This window comes from Megalobrama amblycephala, linkage group LG24 (genome assembly GCF_018812025.1).
Source record: "Megalobrama amblycephala isolate DHTTF-2021 linkage group LG24, ASM1881202v1, whole genome shotgun sequence".
Taxonomy (NCBI): Eukaryota; Metazoa; Chordata; class Actinopteri; order Cypriniformes; family Xenocyprididae; genus Megalobrama; species Megalobrama amblycephala.
The window spans coordinates 27,072,878-27,098,691 of NC_063067.1; the positions used below are offsets into that span (position 1 = coordinate 27,072,878).

Consider the following 25,814-nt stretch of genomic DNA (forward strand, 5'->3'; position numbering starts at 1 on the left):
AAAGTACTAGGTCTAGAGACGTTTTTTTTTTTACCTGAGCACTGCGTTTTTAGAATGTCATGCGCAAGACACTACAAAATACACAAGCCTGGTGGTTAAAGATCTATCTAGTGCGTTTACACTGAAAAAACAATGAAAAAGTAGCACAGTGGAATGGAAAATCGCAATTCTGTGTGAACAGCCCCTTACAATGTTACAACTACTTTGCAATTTCCACAGCATATGCGATAATTTCTATTTTATCAATGTGTTTTATTCTACAAATAGTAGATTAATAGTTTTAGTAGTAGTTTAACATAATATAGTACTCTAAAACCAGCACACGATGAGAAACACTCGCTGGTAAATGGGGAAAAAAGCAACAGTATTTTACTGTCAGTTCAAACCACCAAACATGGAAGTTCTGTTTCGGAGTCCATTTCTGCTTTATGAGATGAACTGTGGTCACATTCCAATACGAGCCGTAGAGAAGAACAGAAGTGACACACGCTGAGATACATCAAAATATCAGAGCAGTGTTTCTTCTCCAGAACAGTTTGTTTACTCTTGGCTCTATATCTTACTGCGTCTCAATGTCATAGGTTAACTGGGATATACATTCGTAAAGGTGTGAGCGTTATATCAGCACATACATCTGTAACTTTTATGTTAAACATGATTTGCATTAAATAATCAGATATTCAACATATTTGGACATCTAAATACAGCTTAACTATTATATAGCTTTACTTTTTCAGTGTTTTTTTAGTTAGGCAATGCAGTAGTGAAACCAACATGGTAAGCGACAGTTAACTGGAAACACTTCAAGTAAATTCAAATATGTAATATAAAATATCCTTCAAAAGTTTGGTTTTGGTAGGATTTATTTATTCTCTACAAGGCTGCATTTAATGCATCAACAATATAGTAAAAATACAGTAATATTGTGGAATATTATTGCAATCTAAAATAACAGTTTTATATTTTAATATATTTTAAAATGTAATTTATTCCTGTGATCAAAGCTGAATTTTCAGCATCATTACTCTAGTCTTCAGTGTCACATGGTCCTTCAGAAATCATTCTAATATGATTATTTGATGCAAACATTTCTGATTATTATCAGTCAAAAACAACTGTGCTGCTTCTTATTTTTTTGGAAACCATGATTTTTTTCAGGATTCTTTGATGAATAGAAAGAATCATTTATTTGAAATAGAAACATAGAGACAGAAAAATAGAAACGTTTGTAACATTATAAATGACTTTACTGACACTTTTAAACAAATGAATGCATCCTTGCAGAAAAAAGTATTAATTTCTTTAAAAATAAATACTGACCCCAAACTTATGAATGGTATAGTACAGTGGCTCGCAAACTGGGGTATGCGTACCCCTGGGGGAACTTGGGGTGACAAAAGGGGTACGCAAACAAAATGCTGAGTAAGTTAATTTAATTCTACATTAAAATAATATTAAAACCGAGCATGTTTTTCTAACTGCCAAAATGCCATAAATCCAGTACATTTAATCAAATTACCTCATCATTTGCAGTTAAAAATTACTGTCTCCACAAATATGTTAGATTGCGTGCAGCATGCTGCCTTATATTGTGATAAATTACTGCTGGTCTCGACAATGCACCTTTGTAAAAGTGGGGATTCAGCACTTACTCGCATGAAGAACAAATATAGACACAGATAATGGATTCATTTCGATTTAAGACTAACTTTCTCCAATACAAAAACAAACCTTGTGTGAGTTCTTGTATTTAATGATGATAGCGAGCAAGAACGCAATTGTACCCAAATATCCACATGACTGCAAACGTGAGATTATTATACAAGAGGTCAAATAACAAAACATACATTTTAAACACAGTACTGTTAGTATTTACTCTATTTTGCAATGAAATAAAAGTTCTAACGAAAACCACAGCAGAACTACAACACACGAACAATTCTGTGGCTTTGAACGAATTGTGAGAGTCAATGATTCAATGATTCATTCACAGCCACTTGTTTCGTTACTGAATGAATGACTGACTCAATGACTCACTCATAAAAACAGTGACTTGCTGCCACCTACTGGCGGTTTTAGTGTAATATTTAAAAGTTTTATTTAGTTTTACCATCATTGCATATTTCTCTATTGAACATTTTTATTTAAAACATTATTTTATGAAGTTATTCATAAAGGTAAAAATATGCACTGGAAAATCAATTTAGGGGGCAAATATTGTCCCTTAATGGTAAAGGTGCGACTGCAGTCGAAGTGGAAGAGAGGGGGTACTCAGAAGGATGGTAATCCCTTCAGAGGGTACTCCAAGCTAAAAAGTTTGGGAACCACTGGTATAGTATATGGAAATATATTGGTTTTGTGATATTACACATTTTATAATGTGATGTTTAATATTTTTTGTTTTAAATTATCATAAAGTGTTTCCAAGAAAACCTAGATTTTAGATTGTTTTTAGATGTTTTATATTGGGAGTCTATATATTATATTACATCAGATAGAAATCAATAGCAATGAGATTTATAAAAGAAATACAGCCTTTAAGGTTGCTATATTACTGACATTGTCTGCCAAAGAAACAAAAAAAAAAAGTAATAAAACCATGGAGAAACTTAACAAGACTTAACAACTCCTTAACTTTGTGAACTTCATTTGTAATTTAAAGTAAGAGGAGCGAGCCTGACCGTGTTCCCAAGTTTAATGGACCATGTCAGGCTTAAGGAGAAGAAGCCATGTGGAGGGGCATACCTGCTTTATTAAATGTAAATAAGCCTTTGTGAAAGGTTGATGTCATTTGAGGAATGTCTGCTCCCTTCCTAGGAATTACGGGATACAGGCAAGCTCACATATTTGACCAATTAAGACCTGTCTGAACTTTGATGTTTGTATAACTGTGATGTTGACATGTCATTTCCTTCTTCTGGCAAAGACAGCCGTGTGGGTCAGATCAAGAAAGAAGCCGAGGATTGTTCCTCACAAGTACAATAACTTGAAGAAGATGGGCAGGCTGCTATGTGAGTCTGTGGGGGGTTTAGAAGAACATTGTGATCTCTTAGATTGAGAAGATTTTGAAAGGGTCCAGCAAAATTAATGTTTAGAACGGGATGACAGCGACACACTCCTTACAGTTTACACTGCTCATCTGACTGCTTTCTACAGAAGAGGAGACTGCTTTCTGCTGAAGAAGGCAGTTAGTGTTACCCATAATGCACTGGGAATGTTCAAATTCTTAAACGTAAAATGAAATCATCTTAATCTATATTTTGTGTTAAAGGTGCCCTAGAATTGAAAATTGAATTTGCCTTGGCATAGTTGAATAACAAGAGTTCAGTACATGGAAATGACATACAGTGAGTCTCAAACACCATTGTTTTCTCCTCCTTATATAAATCTCATTTGTTTAAAAGACCTCCGAAGAACAGGCGAATCTCAACATAACACCGTCTGTTACTGTAACAGTCGGGATCATTAATATGTACGCCCCCAATATTTGCATATGCCAGTTCATGTTCAAGGCATTAGACAAGGGCAGGCAGTATTAACGTCTGGATCTGTGCACAGCTGAATCATCAGACTAGGTAAGCAAGCAAGGACAACAGCGAAAAATGGCAGATGGAGCAATAATAACTGACATGATCCATGATATCATGATATTTTTAGTGATATTTGTAAATTGTCTTACTAAATGTTTTGTTAGCATGTTGCTAATGTACTGTTAAATGTGGTTAAAGTTACTATCGTTTATTACTATATTCACGGAGCCGTCGCTATTTTCATTTTTAAACACTTGCAGTCTGTATAATGCATAAACACAACTTAATTTTTTATAAAACTCTTCAACAGTGTGTAATGTTAGCTTTCGCCACGGAGCACAGCCTCAAACTCATTCAGAATCAAATGTAAACATCCAAATAAATACTATAGACCAATTTGGTGTTTGCAAACAGCGATGACGTTTTTTGTGGGCGGAGCCTAGCTGGTTGCAGAAAATGAAAGTTGAGCAGTAGAAGTCTATGGAAGCCATGAAATAAAAGAATAAAAAAAGTTAATTTCGAGTTTATATCTCACAATTCTGACTTTTATTTCTCACAAATCTGAGTTTACAGATCACATTTCTTACAAAATAAAACAGAATTGTGAGATATACTTGTTATTCTGTCTTTTCTGAATTGCAATTTATCCCGCGATTCTGACTTTTCCCCCCTCAGAATTGTGAAATAAACTCACTATTGCGAGTTATAAAGTCCGAACTGGGAGTAATAAACACGCAAATGCAAGAGAAAAAAAAAGTCAGAATTGTGAAATAAAAATTATTATGTTTAAAAGTTATCTATGTAAAATATTATAGGTTTAAATTATTTTAATTATAATTGTTTCATGCTGTATGTATGTATGTCCTCTGAACTGCATATGTGAATTTTATGTAGAGACTTACTGTTTACATCAAATTCCTGCTTTAATAGTAGACTAATCCTTGCAGGTGTCATCAATCCAGTCTGTGAAACGTCTCTGTTTATCTTCAAATTACGTTTTCAACGATCGTTTTCTTTAAAAATGAAGACTATATTTTTTGCATTCCGATTCCAACATCCAGAGGCACAACAAAACATTTTTCTCTTATTCTGTGGATTTTTTCACATTTTTCTTCAATAGCTTCAACTATTTTTCTGCAACCAGTATGCGCGCGCAGCTGCAAGTGACGTAATTGTGACGTCTGCTCCAAAGTGGTCTATGACTCACGATGCATCCGACGCATGCATGCATGACGAACATTTTGTAAAGATCCATTTTGAGGGTTATATTCAGCTATGTGAATCTTTGTTTATGCACTGTTTTATAGTCGCGAGCTCGGAGGCAGGGAGCGCGAGGATTTAAAGGGGCTGCAGCCTGAATCGGTGCATAGTTAATGATGCCTCAAAATGGGCTAAGTAAATAAAAATAAATAATAATAAATTTAAAAAAAATCTATGGGGTATTTTGAGCTGAAACTTGACACATACATTCAGGGGACACTTTAGAATTATATTACATCTTGTGAAAAAACATTCTAGGGCACCTTTAAAATAGTTTTGATTCAATATGCCTTTTTGTCTTAAAAGTGAAGTGTATAATTTCTGCTTTCAGCTCTACTGTTCAAGCTGATTTTCACACATTTTCCATTTTTTTTTTTTTTTTTTCTCCACTAGAAATTCTTGGAAATACACTACAGTAATAATAAAGGTTTCTTGAGCATCAAATAAGCATATTAGAATGATTTCTGAAGGATCATGTGACACTGAAGACTGGTGTAATGATGCTGGAAATTCAGCTTTGATCACAGGAATAAATTACATTTTAAAATATATTCAAATAGAAAACAGTTCTCTTAAATTGTAATGATATTTCACAATATTACTATTTTTACTGTATTTTTGATCAAATAAATCCAGCTTTGGTGAGCAGAAGAGACTTTCCTGACCCCAACCCCTTAACATTTTGAAAGGTATATATATATATATATATATATATATATATATATATATATATATATATATATATATAGTATATACAGGTGCATCTCAATAAATTAGAATATCATGAAAAAGTGTTTTTTTTTTTTTTTTTTTTTTTTCTCTGTAATTTAATTCAAAAGAGTAAAACTTAAATATATTCTAGATTTATTAGACAAAGTAAAATATTATTATAGACTTTTTTGTTTTCATTTTGATGATTACAGCTTGCTGCTCATCAAAATAAATAAAAAAATCAGTATCTCAAATTATTAGAATATTTAATTTCAAGTTCTATTAAATTACCATTCTCAGGGTATAAATACTGGGTTTAGGTCAGTAATCCCAACAGCAGACATGGGGAAGTCTGCTGACTTGACAGTTGTCCAGAAGACGATCATCAAGTACCCTCTACGATGAGGGTAAGCCACAGAGGGTCATTGCTGAAAGAGCTGGCTGTTCGCAGAGTGCTGTGCCAAAGCATATTCATGGAAAGTTGACTGGAAGGAAAAAGTGTGGTAGGAAAGGTGTACAAGTGAAAGGAATGACCGCAGGCTTGAGAAGATTGTCAGGCAAAGCCGATTTAAGAACTTAGGAGTGCTTCAAAAGGAGTGGACTGAAGCTGGAGTCAATGCATCAAGAGCCACCTCACACAGACGTCTTCAGGAAATGGGCCACAACCGTCACATTCCACGAAGGTCACTTCTGAACCAAAGACAACGTCAGAAGTGTCTTACTTGGGCTAAGGAGAAAAAGAACTGGACTGTTGCTCAGTGGTCCAAAGTCTTCTTTTCAGATGAAAGTAAATGTTGCATTTAATTTGGAAATCAAGGTCCCAGAGTCTGGAAGAAGAGTGGAAGAGGCACAGAAACCATGTTGCTTGAAGTCCAGTGTGAAGTTTCCACAGTCAGTGATGATTTAAGCTGCCATGTCATCTGCTGGTGTTGGTCCACTGTGTTTTCTGAAGGTCCACAAGTCAATGCAGCCATCTACCAGGACATTTTAAAGCACTTCATGCTTCCTTCTGCTGACAAGCTTTATGGAGATGTTGATTTAATTTTCCAGCAGGATTTGGCACCTGCCCACACTGACAAAGGTACCAAAAGCTGGTTCAATGACCATGGTGTTACTGTGCTTGATTGGCCAGCAAACTCGTCTGACCTGAACCCAATAGAGAATCTATGGTGTATTGTCAAGAGGAAGATGAGAGACACCAGACCCAACAATGCAGAAGAGCTGAAGGCCGCTATCAAAGCAACCTGGGCTTCCATTACACCTGAGCAGTGCCACAGGCTGATCGCCTCCATGCCACGCCGCATTGATGCAGTAATTCATGCAAAAGGAGGCCCAACCAAGTATTGAGTGCATAGAAATGAACATACTTTTCAGAAGCCTGACATTTCTGTTTAAAATATCCTTTTTTTATTATTGATCTTATGAAGTATTCTAATTTAGTGAGATGTGAATTGGTGGGTTTTTGTTAAATGTGAGCCAAAATCATCACAATTAAAAGAACCAAAGACTTAAAGTACTTCAGTCTGTGTGCATTGAATTTATTTAATTCACGAGTTCCACAATTTGAGTTGAATTACTGAAATAAATGAACTTTTCCACGACATTCTAATTTATTGAGATGCACCTGTATTTTTCTATATTTTTAGGATCAACATGTACCGTAACTAACAGCTTTATTTTCATTCACGACAAATTAATGAGTAAGTTCCTCAGAAGGAAACAATCATTCACGTTTGAATAGACATATAGATGTTTTTTTGTTTTTTTTTTGCTTGAACTGTTCTTTTAAATATGGGGTCTGATCTGATGTCTATAATAATATTTAAAATGAATACAGACACTGTGGCACATCTGTACAGCTATAATGTGGTAAAATGTTTCAGTGATTTTAGGTAGCCTGAATGGCTGAAACTAAACCAATAAGCAGTGTGGCCTTGAGCAAATCCTAACCAACACAAACACACACAGAAGATCAAGTACATAACACTACATGGGAGTTCATCATTGAGAAAGAAACCAGAAACTCCCTGAAGACTTCTTGGCCAGAGTTGAGTCACATCACTGTCTTTGGGTGGGATAAACTGTGTTGTCTGTGCTCTGTGGTGATAGATTTCAGATGAGTATTGACTGAGTCAGTGTGCACCCTTTCACTCTAAAGCGGTTAGCGGTTTGTAACACATTCATCCCATTAGCGGTAAGTACTGTGTGCTCAGGCTCGACTCATCCAATATCATGTGTCAGAAATTAGCCAAAACTGATGCAACGAACATCGAAGCAGAAACACAGATTGTGAGAGCAATATTTCAATCCAATTAGAAGTGAATTACCACGATGGCAGAGTTTCGCCGGGAGCCAATGGGAGTAGTTGGCAGTGAGTTGAGGGAGGAGCCTGCGTTGAACTCCTCTGAGCTGAGGTTGTCAGAACCGTCACTCAAACCGCTGCTGATGGAGCTGCTTTCATCCCAACTGCAAAGAAAACATAAGAAATGACATCACTGTACAGATCCAGGTCATAATTAGGTCATGGTGAATTATTAATGATGTATGCAAATCAGTTAAATGAATAATTAATTGCTTAAAAGAAACATATATTGGAAAACATGTTTTTTTTTTCTTGATCTTTTAAAAGAAATACTTTGATCTACTCTAACACAACCCTCACCAGTCCATTCAAAATATTTATGAAAACTAAAGTGCAAAAACAGGCCATTCAGAAATCATTATGATAATGACAACCATCACAATCATGTGCACATTACCATAGCTGTGCATGTTTACATATCATTAAGTAATTAGTATTTAACTATTTAGTATTCAGCAGCTCTGCCTGTCATGTGAAGTACGCCACTACACGCATGTCAGCCAATCATAACAGAGGTCATTTACATAGAGGTCTTAAAGGTACAGTGGGAAAAATAGACAGGATCATTTTAAGATCAAACAGAGGATGGAAAATGGTCATGGAATATAAATCATGTCTGGTTTTGTTGCGATTAATATTAACTACCCTTATAAGTGACCTTTCAGGAAAAGTAATAATATGAATAAGGATGTTATTATTAAGACATGGCGTTCTTACACTGACACTTCGCAATGTTAATCAGAATTTGGTCACATTCTGATCATGTAAATACATTAACCTGACTAGATTAAGCCAATATTTCAGTTTCAGAATAAGTCAGCTGGTATATGCCTGTATTAATCTGAATCCTTTGTCATGTAAACAAATTTTTCATATAAACTACTGTAATTGGAAAAGACATTTATATCTGTGCACATCCAAATGACAGTAATTCTTGGTGTTGGTGAGTTTTCAAAAGCTAAGCATGATCCATATTCCTACATTCAACTGCATGATTTCAGATTAACTAATTACTCTGGATTTAGGGTTATCAAAAGTACCGACTTCAGTACCAATTTTTAAAATGCGACGATGGCAGCATTTCCCTCTAGCATTTTGAGCAGATTCTTAAACACCTCTGATTGGCCACTGTGTTCATACGCTCAACAGATATGTCTTTGATTGGATACAATAATACACACAGATACACACGGGAACGTTTAAAAGCAGACGTCTATCAGCGGATCCATTAGGGAACGTTGAAGAGTGTCAAAAATGTCTATTTACAACATGTTTTATGAAGCGTTGATCGTTGTAGCCAAATTTACAACATGTTTTTGAAGCGTTGATCATTGTAGCCAATCAAAGACATATATGTTGAGCGTATGAACACAGTGGCCAATCAGAGGTGTTTAACAATCCACTCAAAATGCTAGGGGGAAATGCTGGCATAGTCACATTTTTTTTTTTTAAATTTCCATACCGACTTGATACCAAACTCAGTACTTTTGATACTTTCAAATGTATTTCAATCAGAATCTCATTAAAAATTCACAAGGATATCTGTTTTTGTCTGGTCCTGGTGTATCAGGAAGCAAATGCTCCAAAATGAAAGGTGCCTTTGAGATAAGAACACATCTTGTCACACAGGACCTGATAAACCCTGAGAAAGTGATAAGGCCATCCTCACATCACTGAGCATATATGCTGAAAAAAGACAGCTGTAGAAAGTCCAATCAGAAGCAACAACTGATAAACTTGTTGTGTCACAAAGGAACCTGACCGGTTCCCAAAAGATACAGTTTGTGTTATGTAACTGTTGCCTTTATATCAGAGCAAAACACACAATCACAGGGGCTTCTCATCTTTGTAATTCTGTTTGCCCAGCTGTGGAGTTGTTTTGAATTGTATGGAAAGACATGTGGCCCCATCAAAGTGTTTAATGTTGTTTAATGTCTAATGCCACTAGCTATAAATATAGCATTCGAATTTGCATTTTAAAAGAAAATATTTTCTATTAATATTACATCTCTTAACAAAACAAAACAAAAAACAACAAAACAAAACAAAACATGAAAGAAAAAAAAAACGGAAAGCAAAAACACAAAGTAAAGCAAAACACAAAATAACCAAGCAAAACAAACAAAAACATAACAAAAACATAAAACACCACAAAACTAAATAAAAAAAACTAAATAAAACAACAATTAAATGTTAAAAAAAAGTTTTCTTATACTATTCTTATACTTCTTATTATTCTTCAGTGCCATTAACAACAGCTTTGAGATGTCATAATGGCCTTTGAACCTATTCCACAAAACACAATATAGTTTCCACACTTTCCCTCCATTTCCACCTCCAGTCTCCATTTTCCAGATGCTTTAAATTCCTCAGATGTCCCAGTGACACCTAAAGACTGGATTAAGTAGCAGCATATTGTGAGAAGCCTGTCATTATAAGATATCTAAGCACGTTCAGCTGTTTTGTGAGACGGCCAGCCCTGAGGTAAAACACTGACAGTCTCTTTATGTGCGATAATGATCAGGGTTCAGGTTTCAGGGCTGTTTGGAACACCTCAAGCATCAAGCTCTGTGATTATGCTCAAAATCCACATCTCCAGACCTGAGATGACAGCACTCCAGTCATGTTTTTAAGGATGAACTAGATGTCTCGTGTTTACCTCTACAGCTGGGAATATTTGTGAGATGCGACGTCTCATTTGGCAGCTGTTTTTTTGGGGTTTTTTTTTGCTTTGATGCACTGCAAGCGTGCCATATGTGCAACTTAAAACACTACAATCTTTCCTCAAACCTGTCAACTCGACTGCTATGATGTATGAATTGAATCACAGGGAACATCTCATCTGTATGATCTAGATTTATTTTACGAAAGTGTCATTTTAAAAGAGCAATACGGCAAGGAGAGCCTCCCTGCAGAATTTCTGCCGCAGGTGAAGTGGAAAAGGAGGGCAAAGAGACCTTGAAAACCTCAGCTTACCTACAGCATCCCACAGACACAGGGCTCTCTTCAAAGGCATACCAAAGACACCATGCGGTTTTCGATAAACCCAGACTAAAAATGGTTGTTTGATGTTGTTCTGTGAAAGGGGAAAATGCAGATAAGCACAGCAACCTTTCGGAGATGCTGCAGACCCCTGGCCAGGCCTGTTCATAGAGTCAGTGGGTGTGAATTTAGGATTTTTTTAAAACCAGATGGACTTCATAAGGCTTTAGTTCTGGTTAAAAAAGCTAATGAGCAGCAGAATCTAAGTGGCTTAAACAGCAGTGATAACGCAACATACTGTCACATAACATTATGTGCCCTCAGATTAAAGGATTATAAAAAGGCTAATGGAAGCACAGGATTCATATTCAGCTTTAAAGTCAACATTAAACTGCGTTCACAACCTATTTTACTTCCATAATGTGATGTACTGTATGTCTGAGTGAAACAGAAAATGGTGTAAGATTATTCAGGCTTTTTTGCCTTTGTAAGAATATGCCTAGGTGATTTTTTATTTATTTAAAAGTCATTTTTTGAAATGTTAAAAATCGCAGCTTCGTTGGAATGAGATGACACTTGGTGACTTTTGTCGCATTAGCAATATGAAACACACACACACACACACACACACACACACAAAAAAATAAAATAAAAAAAATAAAAAATAAAATAAGTAGTCACACTTACTTTTTTTCAGTCAGAAATGACCGACATAGGAAATGAATGGAAAATACGAAAAAATAAGAAAACTCAGAGAATCTTTTGTTGGTACAAACTACAAATCAAACACTATGCAGAAAAAAAAGTGCACAGCACTGAAGGGGGGACACTCTAAAATGCCAAGAGTGCAAAATAGACACAATGTGTGACTAAATGCCCTCCTGTGTTCAGTTTTGACTGTAGTAAAATGAATGCAAAAACTGACACTTCAAATCAACATTTCAAACAAACAAAATCTAAACCTTGACAAAAAGTAGTCTTTGAGAATGTCTAAGTATAAATCCAAATCCAAAAGTTAATAAAAATAAGTGTTTGTGACCAAAAACCACTAGAGAATTTATAAGCCACTTTATATAGAGTTCTGTAGGAATCTAGTGGTTACACCATGGCATTGCATAAGTTTTTTCTTTTTTTACTCTCACCAAATGGCACTAATCTACCTTCAAAAAATGAATTTTAAATGCCTTGTCTCTATTTTAACATGGAATATGCTTTTTTAACATGGAATAATTATGAATTTTTTTATTATTATTATTTTCAAAGGGGAAAAATAGCTCATAAAAATTTTATAAATATTGCATAGTATCATAAAATAGCCTCAAAATTTTATATAATAATCAAAAAATATTATTGAACAAAAATATATTACATTGGTTTTCCTGAAAAACAAAAAAAGGTCACTTTTGACCGTAAAGAAGGCAAGTGTGACTCCTAATTTGTATCATAATAGTGAGATATATAGTGATATAGTAACAATAATTTTTCAGGGCGAAAGCTAATGATTAGGACATGTTGCAGGCTGGATCCAAATCTAGATTACGTGCATGGGCACCAAAGCCCAAAATGTTTAAGCACAAGCTTACTGCTGCACAATAGCTTCGACTTTAATCATAACGTCATTTTAGAGCCATCCTGAATCAACATAAAATTCCACATCTAGTACACATTTTCAGCAAACAATTACAAACTGCATTCTGTCCATTTTAAAGAAAAAAGAAAACGGGTAGAAATGCACATGTGCAATCGTTCTCAAGGCTAAATAAAACAAAAAGACAGTCAAATAGACAGACACCGCTGAGCTAATTACGTTAACGCTGTTAGAGCTGTCTTTCTCCAACTGACACACAACTCCAACACACTCCTCTATCTGTCCTCCCTCCCCAGAACAGGGCTCTCAAAAAACACAATAACATTGTGTCAAGGCTGCACCGTAATTGCAGAGAGCTCGAGCCACGGCAACTAGAGAGAAAAAAAAAAAAAAAAAAAAAAAGTGTGATTTGAAGATAAAGCGTCCTCCTACCCATCCCCTCCACCCTTAACCAAACATTAACTTTAATTGCATAGATGCAAGGCAAGCAGATAACAGCAATAGTGTGTTTCTAAAGGTGGCATCCAAGTGCTATTTGGGGGTTTTAAGGTAGTAAGAATGAGTTTTCTCATGGCATCTGTCCACACATATATCAAACAGAACAGTAGGACAACAACGAACAATGTTTTTTATGTGGTGTTCCTCAGGTGTATATCTTGGGTCCTTAAATATTTTCAAAAAACAACATTTAAAGCCAGGAAATGTTTGTTAAACCCAAAAATGTATAGATTTGGTTTAAAAATAATAGAAATCACACAAACAATTACCTGACGTAGGTCCAGGTGGTATATCAAATATTTATTCAATATTATGCTTTGTCGATATAAATTTAACCAACATTGGAAATCTCCCTGTGCACTTTTTCTATTGCAGAGTAAAAAATTCTACATAGATGTCAAGATATATATCAAATTTTACTAAAAGGCTGAAAAAATATAGTCCAGCCCTGCATTTGACTCCACATTTCTACTAGACAGCAACTGATTATGTCGCCAGTAGCATATGGCCTTTATCTTCAACACATACAGAAGCATATATCAATTGCCTACATGGTCTGCATAATTCGTGCTTTGCCCATCCCAATTTCCCCAGCTTAGCAAAATACTGGAATGCCAAATGACAGGTGGCAGATCCTCTTTCATCAACGCCAACTGGTCACACAGAACCCACAGAGGGAGTGACGGCGTGACACGCGTGTCCAACACTTAAAACTACCATATAAACCATGCTCTTTATCAATCATTTGGACTCACACAAAACCAAAAGGACACAAGGCGTTCTGACGACACATGAAAATGTGTTCAAGTGATCGCTGTTGCATGAAATGCACCTTTGTTGAAGCAATGTTACAGTTGTCCCCTCAGGCAAGAACAAAGACATGGTTAAAGCCAATATACTGCCAAACTTGGCTCAGGTGTACTGTAGACTTGGCTGCCTTCGAGAATTTTTTTTATTAAGATTGCAATCTGTATAGTAGATAGTGTGTAACATGGAAGTACACTATTTGCAAAACTTTGATGTGGTTTAAAAATAAATGGGTAAATGGTATGATTTTTTTGATGTCCTGGGGTAACAGGCTATATTCCATTTCAAAATATTTCACTCATAAATTTATTAATTCTCTCTCTATTTTTTTTTTTGACAGCCATTAATTAGAATATTAGTACTTTTAAAAATTAACTTGTCAAACTCCAGAACTGATTAAAATGGACTAGTAAAGGCAAAAACATAAGACTGATATTAAAAATCTAATAAAATGTTAACCTAAATTCAAGATATGCTAATATAAAAATAGTAAAATAAAATAAATATTTAAAAAATATAAAGCGATTTTAAGAAAAGATGTGCAGTATACGTGAACTAGCCAAACAATAATGTCCGTTTGTCTGCATGCTTTTTCCTCCCTGATGTCAAGGCCACTATCAGTCACCTGTGTCTTTGTTTATAATCTCCCTACGATATCCCACTTATTTCAGACCTCATTAAGGTGATTTTGAATTTAATAAGCATTCAGATTATCATTTGTCTATGCTGTAGCAGGTACATTTTATGTGTGTTTGAAGAGTGGGCGGAGAAATGGCTGCGACTGGTGGCACAGATGGTCTACAATATGGGGTGTAGGACCACCTAACCAGCTAAGCTTTGGAGAACAGATTGGCCTGACAAGGCTGGACCAAGACAGCTTATCAAATGCATGCTGCTTATGAAAGATGCATGAATTATAATTCAGTTTTGACAACACCGATAACGTTTCTTCAACATCTTCACATGCTAAATTGATGGTTTGTCAGATGACCTTTAAATGACACAGATACCTTCTCCATGTTCTTCTGTATGGTGAACATATGGAGACAGGTCACAGAGGGTCTCTGTCTGCCAAAAGCTCTCCATAGCCCAACAGTGTTACACTGAGTGCTATTCTCACCGGGACCAGTCATTTATCTGATCGGCCAGCTTTTCATGAGAAAACAGAAATGTATTTCCTCCCTGAAATATTTCCATTGCATGTATTAAAATGAAAAACAACACGGCTATGCAAGCCTACCAAAGCAAATAAGCCTGTACAAAAGGGATTAGTGAGGATTATATATCAAGTTAGAGCAACTTCCCAATAATGACACTATATTCCATCTGTCCAGATTATGGCAGATGTGTGTAAGTTCTGAGAGGTGCTTGAAACTTCTGAAAGAGGGGGAGTTTTTAAACTACAGATAATCTTTCTGCGGATGCAGTGCTAGCTATCCGAGCTATCTAGCTATCTTTTTTTTTTTTTTTTAAATGACAAAAATATATATTTTTGAAATCAACTAGACACTGCATTGTCTGGATGAATAGCCAACAAATGAACAAGCTAGCCTAAATAACTTTAACTTATTATTTTATTACTCAAACTACTACAACGGACATATGCATTCGTCCCCTTTAAAGAATCACTATTTTTTTTTTTTAAATGCACTACTGTTTCAATGTTTGGGGTTGGTATGATTTTTTTCCCTATCTATGTCACAAAGGCATAGAAAATACAGTAAAAACAGTAATTTTGTTAAATATATTAGAATTTAAGAAGGTATCCAAGTGCTATTTGTGGGTTTTAGGGTAGTAAGAATAAGTTTTCTCATGGCATGTGTCCACACATATATCAAACAGACAAAGTACATGTTGACAACACAAACAGACAACAATGAACAGTGTTTCTATGTGGTGTTCCTCAGGTGTATATCTTGGGTCCTCAAATATTTCCAAATAACACAGTCAGGAAATGTTTGTTAAACCCAAAAATGTATAGATTTGGTTTAAAAATAATAGTATACTAATAATTACACATAAACAGTAACCTGTTGAGGTTGAGGTGGTGTATCATATGGACTTTATCTTCAACACATACAGAAGCATATATCAATTACTTACATGGTCTGCATAATTCGTGCTTTGCCCATCCCAAAATAAAGAATTTTTATTTTGAATCACTATTAAAAGAATAAAAAAAAATAAATAAAAAAAATACACTACCGTTTCAAAGTTTGGGGTTGGTACGATTTCTTTGGCATTTAGAAAATACAGTAAAAACAGTATTTTTGTGAAATATTAGAATTTAGAATAACTGTTTTCTATTGTACTATACTGTAAAATGTAATTTATTCCTGTGATCAAAGGTTAATTTTCAGCATCATTACTCCAGTCTTCAGTAGGGATGTCCAGATCCGATCACGTGATCGGAAATCGGGCCCGATCACGTGGTTTCAGACTCGATCGGAATCGGACGTTACCTCCCGATCAGGACTCGGATATGTATTAGGGGTGCAACGGTTCTCCACTTACGGTTCGGTACGCACTTGCACCGCGGTCCATCTCGAATGACGACGCATCTATTGGTTAATATGGTTTGTTTAAAATAGCAACGTGGAAAACAGACAGAGTTCAGATAATGTATGTTTCAGTCGATGGATGCGCAAAACGTTACAACAACGATAATCAGAAAGCGTGGACAAAACAGTCACGCTTTGTAAACTGTTCAATGCGAGTGCCGTATGCTCAATGTCCAGTCGCCTTCATCACCCGGGTGTTGATAGCGCGCGAGCGCAGGTGAGACCTGAACAGCACACGTTGCTATCAGTGTTTTAAACCAAACCCATTTAAGCCTCGCTGATTAGAACCTTCAAGAACAAGACGCGAAAGAGAGTTCGCGCGCTGTGAGAAGATTTGTGTGCACTCATCCGAAGCGCGCACACGCTTATTTCAGTCAGCGCGCAAATACTGAGTTCTCTTTCAAGTCTTGCACTTCAGCGGACAAATTCATAAAAAAATTATGTCAACATGCCCGTCTTAGCGAGTATCCTAGCAAACATTGTCGGTTATGTCTTAAGTGAACGTATATTAGTCGAGAAAGACAGCGCATGTGTAAGAGTATATGTACTGGATCGTGCATGTCTTAAAGGGGGAAAAAACTATTCCTGCTGCCTGTTTTTAATGTTAAATCAAACAACAAATAACAAAGAAATCACTCTGCTCTTGACTGAATAGTTTTTGTAACTTCAATAATGATTAATCTTTATTTTATACAGTAAAGATAATATGCAGTGATATTTTATATTTGATTACTTTATCCATTTTCTGTACGTGAAAACTACTGTAAGATACCTGAAAAACCTGAAAAGCACTGTTCCTGGATCCTGGATCTGTTTTTTTCGCTCTTCTTTATTCTTTTTTATGTATTATAGAAGTATCGGATCGGGACTCGGTATCGGTAGATACTCAAAATCAAATGACTCGGACTCGGACTCGAGGGCAAAAAAACGTGATCGGGACATCCCTAGTCTTCAGTGTCACAAGATCCTTCAGAAATCATTCTAATATGATGATTTAATGCTCAAGAAATATTTCTTACAATTATTGAAGCTGGAAACAGTCATATTTATGTTGGATTTTTTTCAGGATTGTTTGATTAATTGAAAGTTCAAAAGAACAGCATTTATTTGAAATTGACCCTAAACTTTTGAACACTGGTGTATACTTAGTAATAGATCAAGCTAATTATTATATAATGTTATTTAAAATGATGAGGTTAATTACACAAGTTAATTGTTTTACATTTTGAAGAAATCCTTAAGGAAACAAGTCCTTATTTTCATTTTAAAATGTAGATAAACTCACATGTCAATCTCACTAACTGTCTAGTAGGTTGTTGGATGACTAGTCGACCATTCTTACTCATCCCTATTTGTATACAAAACATTCACCAGCATGACGCTGAGCTTCTCTGTAACACAAATATGAGTAAACTGGACAGTCTGGCCTACATCTTCTCACTGGATTTCCTGTAGGCCCCTACAGACTGTCCGTTCCATTACTCACAGTCTCTTGAACTCCGAACTCTCCCAAATCATGTGAACCAGACTCGAAGGTATTAAGCAACATTTTGTACAGCGCAGAAGGCCAGGAAAAGTAAAAATATTGAGCAAGCAGAACTCTGGAGACTCAATCCAGATTTACGGTCTGTGAGTAATTCATTAATGCTGTTCTGAACCAGGATCCCACCTGTAATCATTTTCTGCTACTCTGTCTATAACACATTCTCTCTCAAAGTGTTTCAATTTGACACTTAAGGGCTACCAAGATTAAGGCTTGTTTTGATCCATAATTAATTGCTGATTGGGATTTTAATGGCCATTTTCCCAGGCACAGATTAAGCTTAATGAAACTGCTCAGAGGGGATTCTCTATTTAAAATCCCTAGTGGTTTTGGACTAGGCTTAATCTGGGACTTATGAAAAAAACTAAGCTATTCGTGTGGACATCTTTTCCACTGTATAATTACTTAAGAATCAAGGCCATTCCTTAGACTTGAGCATCCTGACACAAAAACATTTTTTTCAAATTATTATTATTATTATTATTTCTCTTTTACTGAGGATCTATTAAATATGTGATACGATTATAGTAGTTTAGGGGTCGATTAATATGGATTTTTAAATGGCTGATGCTTATGCCAATATTGCCACAGCAGGGGGCCACAATGATGCCCAAAATTTTAAAGAGGCCATATTAGAGCCTTTTACAAAATCTTGATTTTGTTTTTTGGGTTCATAAGAACAGGTTTCCATGCTCAAATTTTAAAAAACGCATTATTTTTCACATATTTCGACATTGTAGCAACCTCTCTTCCCAGTCTGTCAGAAACAATCTGTTTACTTCCAGTCTCTATGAAGTCCCTTTTTTCGAAAAGCAGAATGTGCTCTGATTAGTTGGATGGACCGGTGTGTTGTGATTGGTCAACCATTTCAAGTGCGTTTTGGAAATGTCCCGCCCCTTACCATAACTGCACGTTTCAACACACTAATAACTAACTTAATTTTGTGTATGTCTTCGGCGAAAGTTTTTTAAATAAGGAATATTGAGACGTGTTCGTTCCCAGAAGGAAACTCAAGACTTGGTGTTCAGAAACAGTACTTACTGATATAGAGAATAACTCCCGCTGGAGGGACTTTGTGCTTTGTAACTTTGCAGACCTGTTCATGCTCAAACATTACACAAAAAGTTGAACATTTAAAAAAAGATTAATAGGTCCTCTTTAACAATGGCAAATGGAAAAATGCAAGGGGAAAAACTGAGAAGGGAAGGTCAGGAAAAGTAGCAGCACCTCATTTTATTCCACCTTCAGTTTCAGAACAGTATCACAACCTGGAGGACATCTCAAACAATGAGCTCCATCGTAAGTATTACAAGTTCTCAAAGTTTGAGTTTCCCATGGCTCCCCTCCAGTGTTGTCGGTTGATTTAACGGACATATTCCCGTTTGAATCCAGGATGCTGAGGGAAATGTTTTGGTTTGAAAGAGGGGGACTGGTAAAGGGGAGGACAGAGAGGTAGAGTGAATGAAGCGCGCTCCTCCCAGACCCTGGCCTAACTCATAGCAGCTGTGGCCACTGTTAAACCCAGCGTGGCCTCTTCCTCCTCCTCCTTCCAGCTGCTGAAGACCAACTGCACGCACTCCACCATAACAATACGCAGGCATGGATTCAAAAACTAATCCTTCTGTAGCTCACCACGGGTGCAGAGACACGAGGAACCAGTGCTGCTGAGGTTAACAAGAATTATGAGCAGCAGTGGTCTAAAAACTCTGGCTTATTAAAAAAAAAATCATTTGAATGTTTTGCAGCGGATATTGGAACATTTGCCAAGTTCCTCATTCAATGCCAAATGCATAGAAATGGCACATTCTTGACAGCATAATTGAGTTTTGTCAATCAATACTTATTTTGATATTTCCATTAAAACTCACAGAGCAACTCAAAGAGCAGATTAGCTGAAATAATGCAGATATAAACATAATACATAATAAATTAAATAGAATTTTACACTATTTTTACCCAAAATTCATTGAAAAAAAAAACAAACAAAAAAAAACACACTATATTTACGTTATTGGACAAGATAATTTCAAAATGTGACACTGAAGACTGGAGTGATGATGCTGAAAATTCAGCTTTGATCACAGGAACACTGTAAACCCAAATAAGTTGGCAAAACTCAAAAAAATGAGTTAAGATATTCAAAGTTTAAGTAAGCAGAACTGGCAGATTTCAATATTGTACTCATACATTACTCCTAACTTGAAATGTCGGAGTATTTTGAGTGTAAACACTTAAATTTGGTATTTATTCTTCCTTTCGAGTGTCATGGCAAAGCATGCTGGGAAATAGAAATCCCAGCCCAGTTTCAGGTAAATTTAGGTTTGTCTAAATTAAAAGAAATAAGTTCATAAAACTCAAAACAATGAAACAATTCAGATTACTTAAAATGTGTCAGTTTCGTGAACTGAAAAGAAAATTAAGTTCTAAATACTCATAAAAGTTAATTTGATTGAACTAATTTGTTTAATTTGAGTTTGCCCCACTCAAACTAATTCATTATTTTGAGTGTTAGGGTTTACAGTGAATAAATTACATTAGAAAACATTCAAATAGAAAACAGTTCATTTAAATTGTAATAATACTTTAAAAAAATTGTATTATATTTTGGATAGTTTGACGGTAGTGTGTAAATTTATACACATCACTGTGTGATATGATACGTACCTTTAAAAACACCTCAAAATCCTTTCAAGGCTAGACTGATACATCAATCTACTTTAAAGGTAGAACTGGGTGACAAATGAACAAATCCTCAGTAATCAGATGTCATGTCACATGTCTTATATGGTCTACATTCAGACTTTCATCACAACACATGGTGTGCATTTAGTAGGAGTGTAAAAACGTATTGATGCATTTCCTTCTTTATCATATAAATGAAAATAATTACTACCTGCATGCTAAAAAAATAACCCGAAAATGGTGTCCAAATTGAAGATTTCAAGATTTACAATAAATGAATGCATCATTTAGGAAAACACTGTCAGAGCAAATATTTCCCTGAAAACAGGATATTGTGGCTCCTGTTCTTGACCTGATGTTGGAGATGATCAGACCAGCATGTTGTCTGCAACAATAGCAAGCAGGACAAAAGCTTTGTAGTAACTTTATTTGCTTTAATGGGGTAGAACATCCTTTCCCACCCCCTGTAGCTACAAACACTTCACTGCAGGAAGCTGTGGAGCTCATCCACGGCAGCAGTAAAACTCAACTGCTCAAGAATAGGACCTGATTTAAGCAGGTTTGAGTGACTCATCCTGCACCCACAAAGCCAGTTTGTGTCAAACAGGTTTGGTTTGACTTCTCAGGCATGACTGACAAGTCCAGACCAAGCAATTCTTTCTTACGCAGCAACTAATCTCTTTATACTGGCATAACAGACTGGTACTTTGCATAGCACAAAAATAACTAGTCATAACAGAAACAATAACTCTCATTCCTGAATAAATGACACTCTCTGCCAACTCCCTGACACTATATCACCTTCTGGCAGTACCACTGTTTGATTTTAAACGGCCCAACAACTTAAACAAACAGATAAAGCGGTTGAACCTGCCAACTTTGGAGAAACTCACTCATGATAAAATTGATAAGGCCGACAGTTGAGAAACTGGTCTTTGTCAAAGACACAAAGAAAACTTGTGCACTACATTAATGGCTAAATGCACAGAGCAGTAACAGCTTGATCTCTTTGTTCCTAATGACTTTACATAAGGGGTCGATTTAAGGGGTCAGCCATCCAGAAAGAGCAAAAACAGGGCTGTGCATTGCAAGGTCAAAATCAATAAGGGCAGCAGGGAAAGAGGGGGCGCCGTCTGTTAGCTTCATGGGGAGAGGTCAGATTTTAAGTTAGTTAATGCTGCCTTCACTTGCTATCGAAATTATCGTAAATATGAGTTTCCTAGTTGAAAATTGGACATGAACGCCCTCTCAAGTTTCCACGGAGATAATTTTGATACCCAAGTTCCCGAGATGGGTGAGCCACAAACTAGTTGTCAATGAATGGGACGCCAAATATAATTTTGGCTTTAATAAGATCTTCCCAATCAATAGGAAAGAATAAACCTGGGCCCTCTATGATTTATGTTCTTTCTGACAACAAAACACTTGAATGCGAAGAGTTCGTAATCATGACTTCAGAAGTGGGAAGTAGGAAATTTACGATAAAACATGAAGGCAGCATAAGAGCACCTCAGATGATGGGTCAAAAAATGTTGTCTATTTAGTTTTTTTTCTAGTGGCCTGATGTGTCAGACTGAACAGCAGGAACAAATTCAAGGTCATTAATAGTGAGACCAAAATATAGTGGCCAATAGTGTGCAATTTTATATATATAGGGTACAACGGGGCTAAAGGCGCCGCGGGGCAAAAGATGCCTTTTATTTTGTTTTCCTCTAAACCACTAGATGGCACAAAAACTTGCAGCAGCAAGAATGAAACATAATAAATCATAATAAAAATATCATAAAAATATAATTTATTGTTACTACTGTACATTAAATATTAAAGGATCTCCTTCAATGCTTTCAGAATTTTATTTTTTATAGTAATTTTGTTTCTGTATTTTTAAAATATATTTTTATATTAACATAGGTCTATTTTAATGACCGTATTGAACAAAAAATAATTTATCAAAATAAACAGAAAATAGTATAAACTTTTGCTAATTAGTGATTCTTTCCAAGTATTAACCTAGACATTATTAAAACATTATTTTAGCTAAAGTATTTGTATGAATACTGTGTGCCTTTTACCCCATGCTGGGGAGCCTTTTATGATTTATTTTCACACAAAATCTGTTACTTTATCAATGTTCAATACAAACAAAGAGTAGTTAAGATCAGTGAAAAGCACATTTTTTCTTAAGGTGTGCCTTTAGCCCTGTTGTACCATATTATAGTACCATATATATATATATATATATATATATATATATATATATATATATATATATATATATATATATACTGAACAAAAAAGTTAAGTGAATTGTCATGTTAAATCTATAGGCTATATATATTTATGTAAGTTATGTCAATGGATTGTTGTGATTTTTAATTATTTTACTCTTCATATTTTGAAAAGTCTAGGCTGTTTATAGGTTTCATTGTGACAACTTACCCCATGCTGTGTGGCAAGATGCCCCACTGTGGGACAATGTTTTCCTGAACAGAAACAGTGTTGAATCGTTTTTATGTGATGTGATGTGTAGAGAAATGGACTTTCAGAAATAAAACCCAACCATGGAAATATTCACTGAAGAAACTTGTGACTGGATGTTCCATGTACATCCTTTATCTCTGTACTGGGTGAATTCAGGGTCATTGGGACACTTTTTGCCATTAAGATGACTTGGAAAAAGCGTCCCAATCAACCTGAATTCACCCCTATGTGATTTATGGAAGGAAAAAAAAAAATCTACCGCTTGTTATTGGCCTACTATACCCTTTGTGAAAATGATGCTCTACCAGTTAGCATATGACAGCAGACACGCCCCCCTTTTGAATTCGAATTCAAAAAGAACGTTCGAGCACACATCTATAACGCCCTAAAACCTAGATAGATAGATAGACAGCTCACGATTTGAGACGCAGCCACCATACAGTTAATATAAATGTGGAGCACTGGCTCACAGCACCCCACTCGCATCCTCTTATGTAGGTCAGTGAGGAATGCAGTCCACTATAGTACGACACACAGCCTACTGTATATAACGAAACACCTTGAAACAAGCAGAGCACGTCCTCTACAGTGAATAACCTCGGCTTCAGGCAATCCACAAACAGTCATCAAACAATAGGAGAATACTTCCTCCTGACGCGAGATATCCGCCTGTAACCCCCTCCGCAATGCACCGATACACACCTCCATTCATTCACATTCAACGCCTCCGCCTGCTGCACTCACAAACCAGCGGTGACACGCAACTATTCACACCGCACACTTTAACACAACTCACGGACACAAAGACATTAATGTCTCTCACATAGTATGTGCGTATCCGTGAGGAATTTAAAGCGCGGTTTAAAAAAAAAAAAAATCAATTAATTACGGTCTCCCGCGAGAGCTATTAGGCAACAAATTGGGCTACACATTAAATTTAATTAGTACAAAATCATTTTGACAAGTAATGTTTCTTTGGGCCGAATTGTTAGCCTATCATTTGATATTTAATCAGTCAGTGATGTTGCTCAATAGTATTTAAACCGCACTGACACAGCAAATAAAGAACATCACGTTGAGACTGAGATTCACAAGTAGTCAGCACACGTTCGCGTTACCTTGAGAGATGATAGTGCATTGTCCGTCCAGCTCTCTGACCCTGAAGCTGCAGCATTTTCCCGTTGAGAACCCGCCCGCTCATTATGTCTCGCTCCGCTTTGTTCCGGCTAACATACTACGTACAGTATAACATCCCGCGGTTGCTTTCTGTGGCTCTTTGGAGGTTTGAATGAGAAGCGGCTCCCTCCGCAGAGCTCCTGGCTCACATTAAGAGAGAGAATGAGAGAGATAGAGGGGAGGAGAGGAAAGGAAACACCCCCAAATGTCCACCCCCTTCCATTCCCTTCCCTTCTCTTGTCTTTCTCTCCTCAGCGCAGCCAGCTGTGAGTCTCTCACTCAGACTGACTCAATAACCAAACCGCTAATGCCAGATACAATTACTGTATGAAGCATCATTCAGGTCTTCAGAGATTTCTCTGTAAAATGTGATTTATACTAGTTTGTAACAGGACTGAATCAAAAGAGTTTAATATGACTGAATTAACTAAATTGCAATTAAAGATTTGACTGAATCAATTGATATGGGTCAAACTGAAATTAATATAACTGAATCGAACAAATTTGACTGCAACTATATGACATTTCTCGTCATTTCTCGTTATCTCATGACCCTTAACTGCATGGGTTCACTGTTTTCATGTCTATTAGAAATCTTTCTTTTAAAGGGGACGTATTATGCCCCTTTTCACAAGATGTAATAGAAGTCTCTGGTGCCCCAGAATGTGTCTGAAGTTTCAGCTCAAAATACCCCAGAGATCATTTATTATAGCTTGTCAAATTTGCCCCATTTGGGTATGAGCAAAAACATGCCATTTTTGTGTGCCTTTAAATGCAAATGAGCTGTGGCTGCTTTCCAGAAGAGGGCGGAGCTTTAACAGCTCGTGCTTTGGTTGCTCAACAACAACAAAGCTGGAGAATCTCACGCAGCCAAAATGACAATTGTCAGTAATGGTGTTCAGCCTTACATTGTTACTAAACGTTTCTGAACGGTTAGTGGATACAATTATGTAGTTGCTGTGGAGTTGATTCAACTCATCGACTAGCATATGCCATCATGTTGATCTTTTGTGCAAATCCAGCGTTGAATTGACCTTCGTTTGTGAAGCAGTCTGGTGTAAAATCATGGGTGGAAACATGCAGATTAAGGGGCGGTAATATTATAATAAGATCTCCTTCCTATGTCACAAGGGGAGCGAAATCTGAGCGGCTCATTTTTTCACATGCTTGCAGATGCACTGGGGACCCAATTATATCACTTAAGCACGGAAATGTCAGATTTTCATGATATGTCCCCTTTAAACACATTACATAAAATATAATACCAATATCAAATGTGCAACTACAAGCCGTGTGACAAAATTATATACACACACACACTAAAATGTAACGCAATAACATTACATAATCATATCATGTATGATTCAGTCCTCTACTAGTTCTCAAAACAATAGAGTGATTCAATAACAACTGCATGGATATTGATATTGATTGAGCAAGTAAAATGCCTTCATGCTATTTTTGGTTTAAGGCAATTTTATTCACAATCTTATACAGATTTCTTGTTAAAAAGGTACTTTAGTTTTTATATATAAAGTTTTCACTTAGCTATAGTGCAAATTATGGGTCCAGGATAAAAACAGACATAAATCAACATGAATTTCCATATTTAAAGGTGCCCTAGAATTAAAAA

At 36.1% G+C, this 25,814-nt stretch overlaps 1 protein-coding gene across 1 annotated transcript in view; it reads right to left on the bottom strand.

Annotated features, from left to right (window-relative positions):
• nav1a (neuron navigator 1a) overlaps positions 1-25,814 on the bottom strand; it is a 162,883-nt gene that overhangs the window by 41,613 nt on the left and 95,456 nt on the right. Inside the window, 1 exon segment of the mRNA XM_048178068.1 lies at positions 7,829-7,967. Within this exon segment, the coding sequence (XP_048034025.1) occupies positions 7,829-7,967 (139 nt within the window).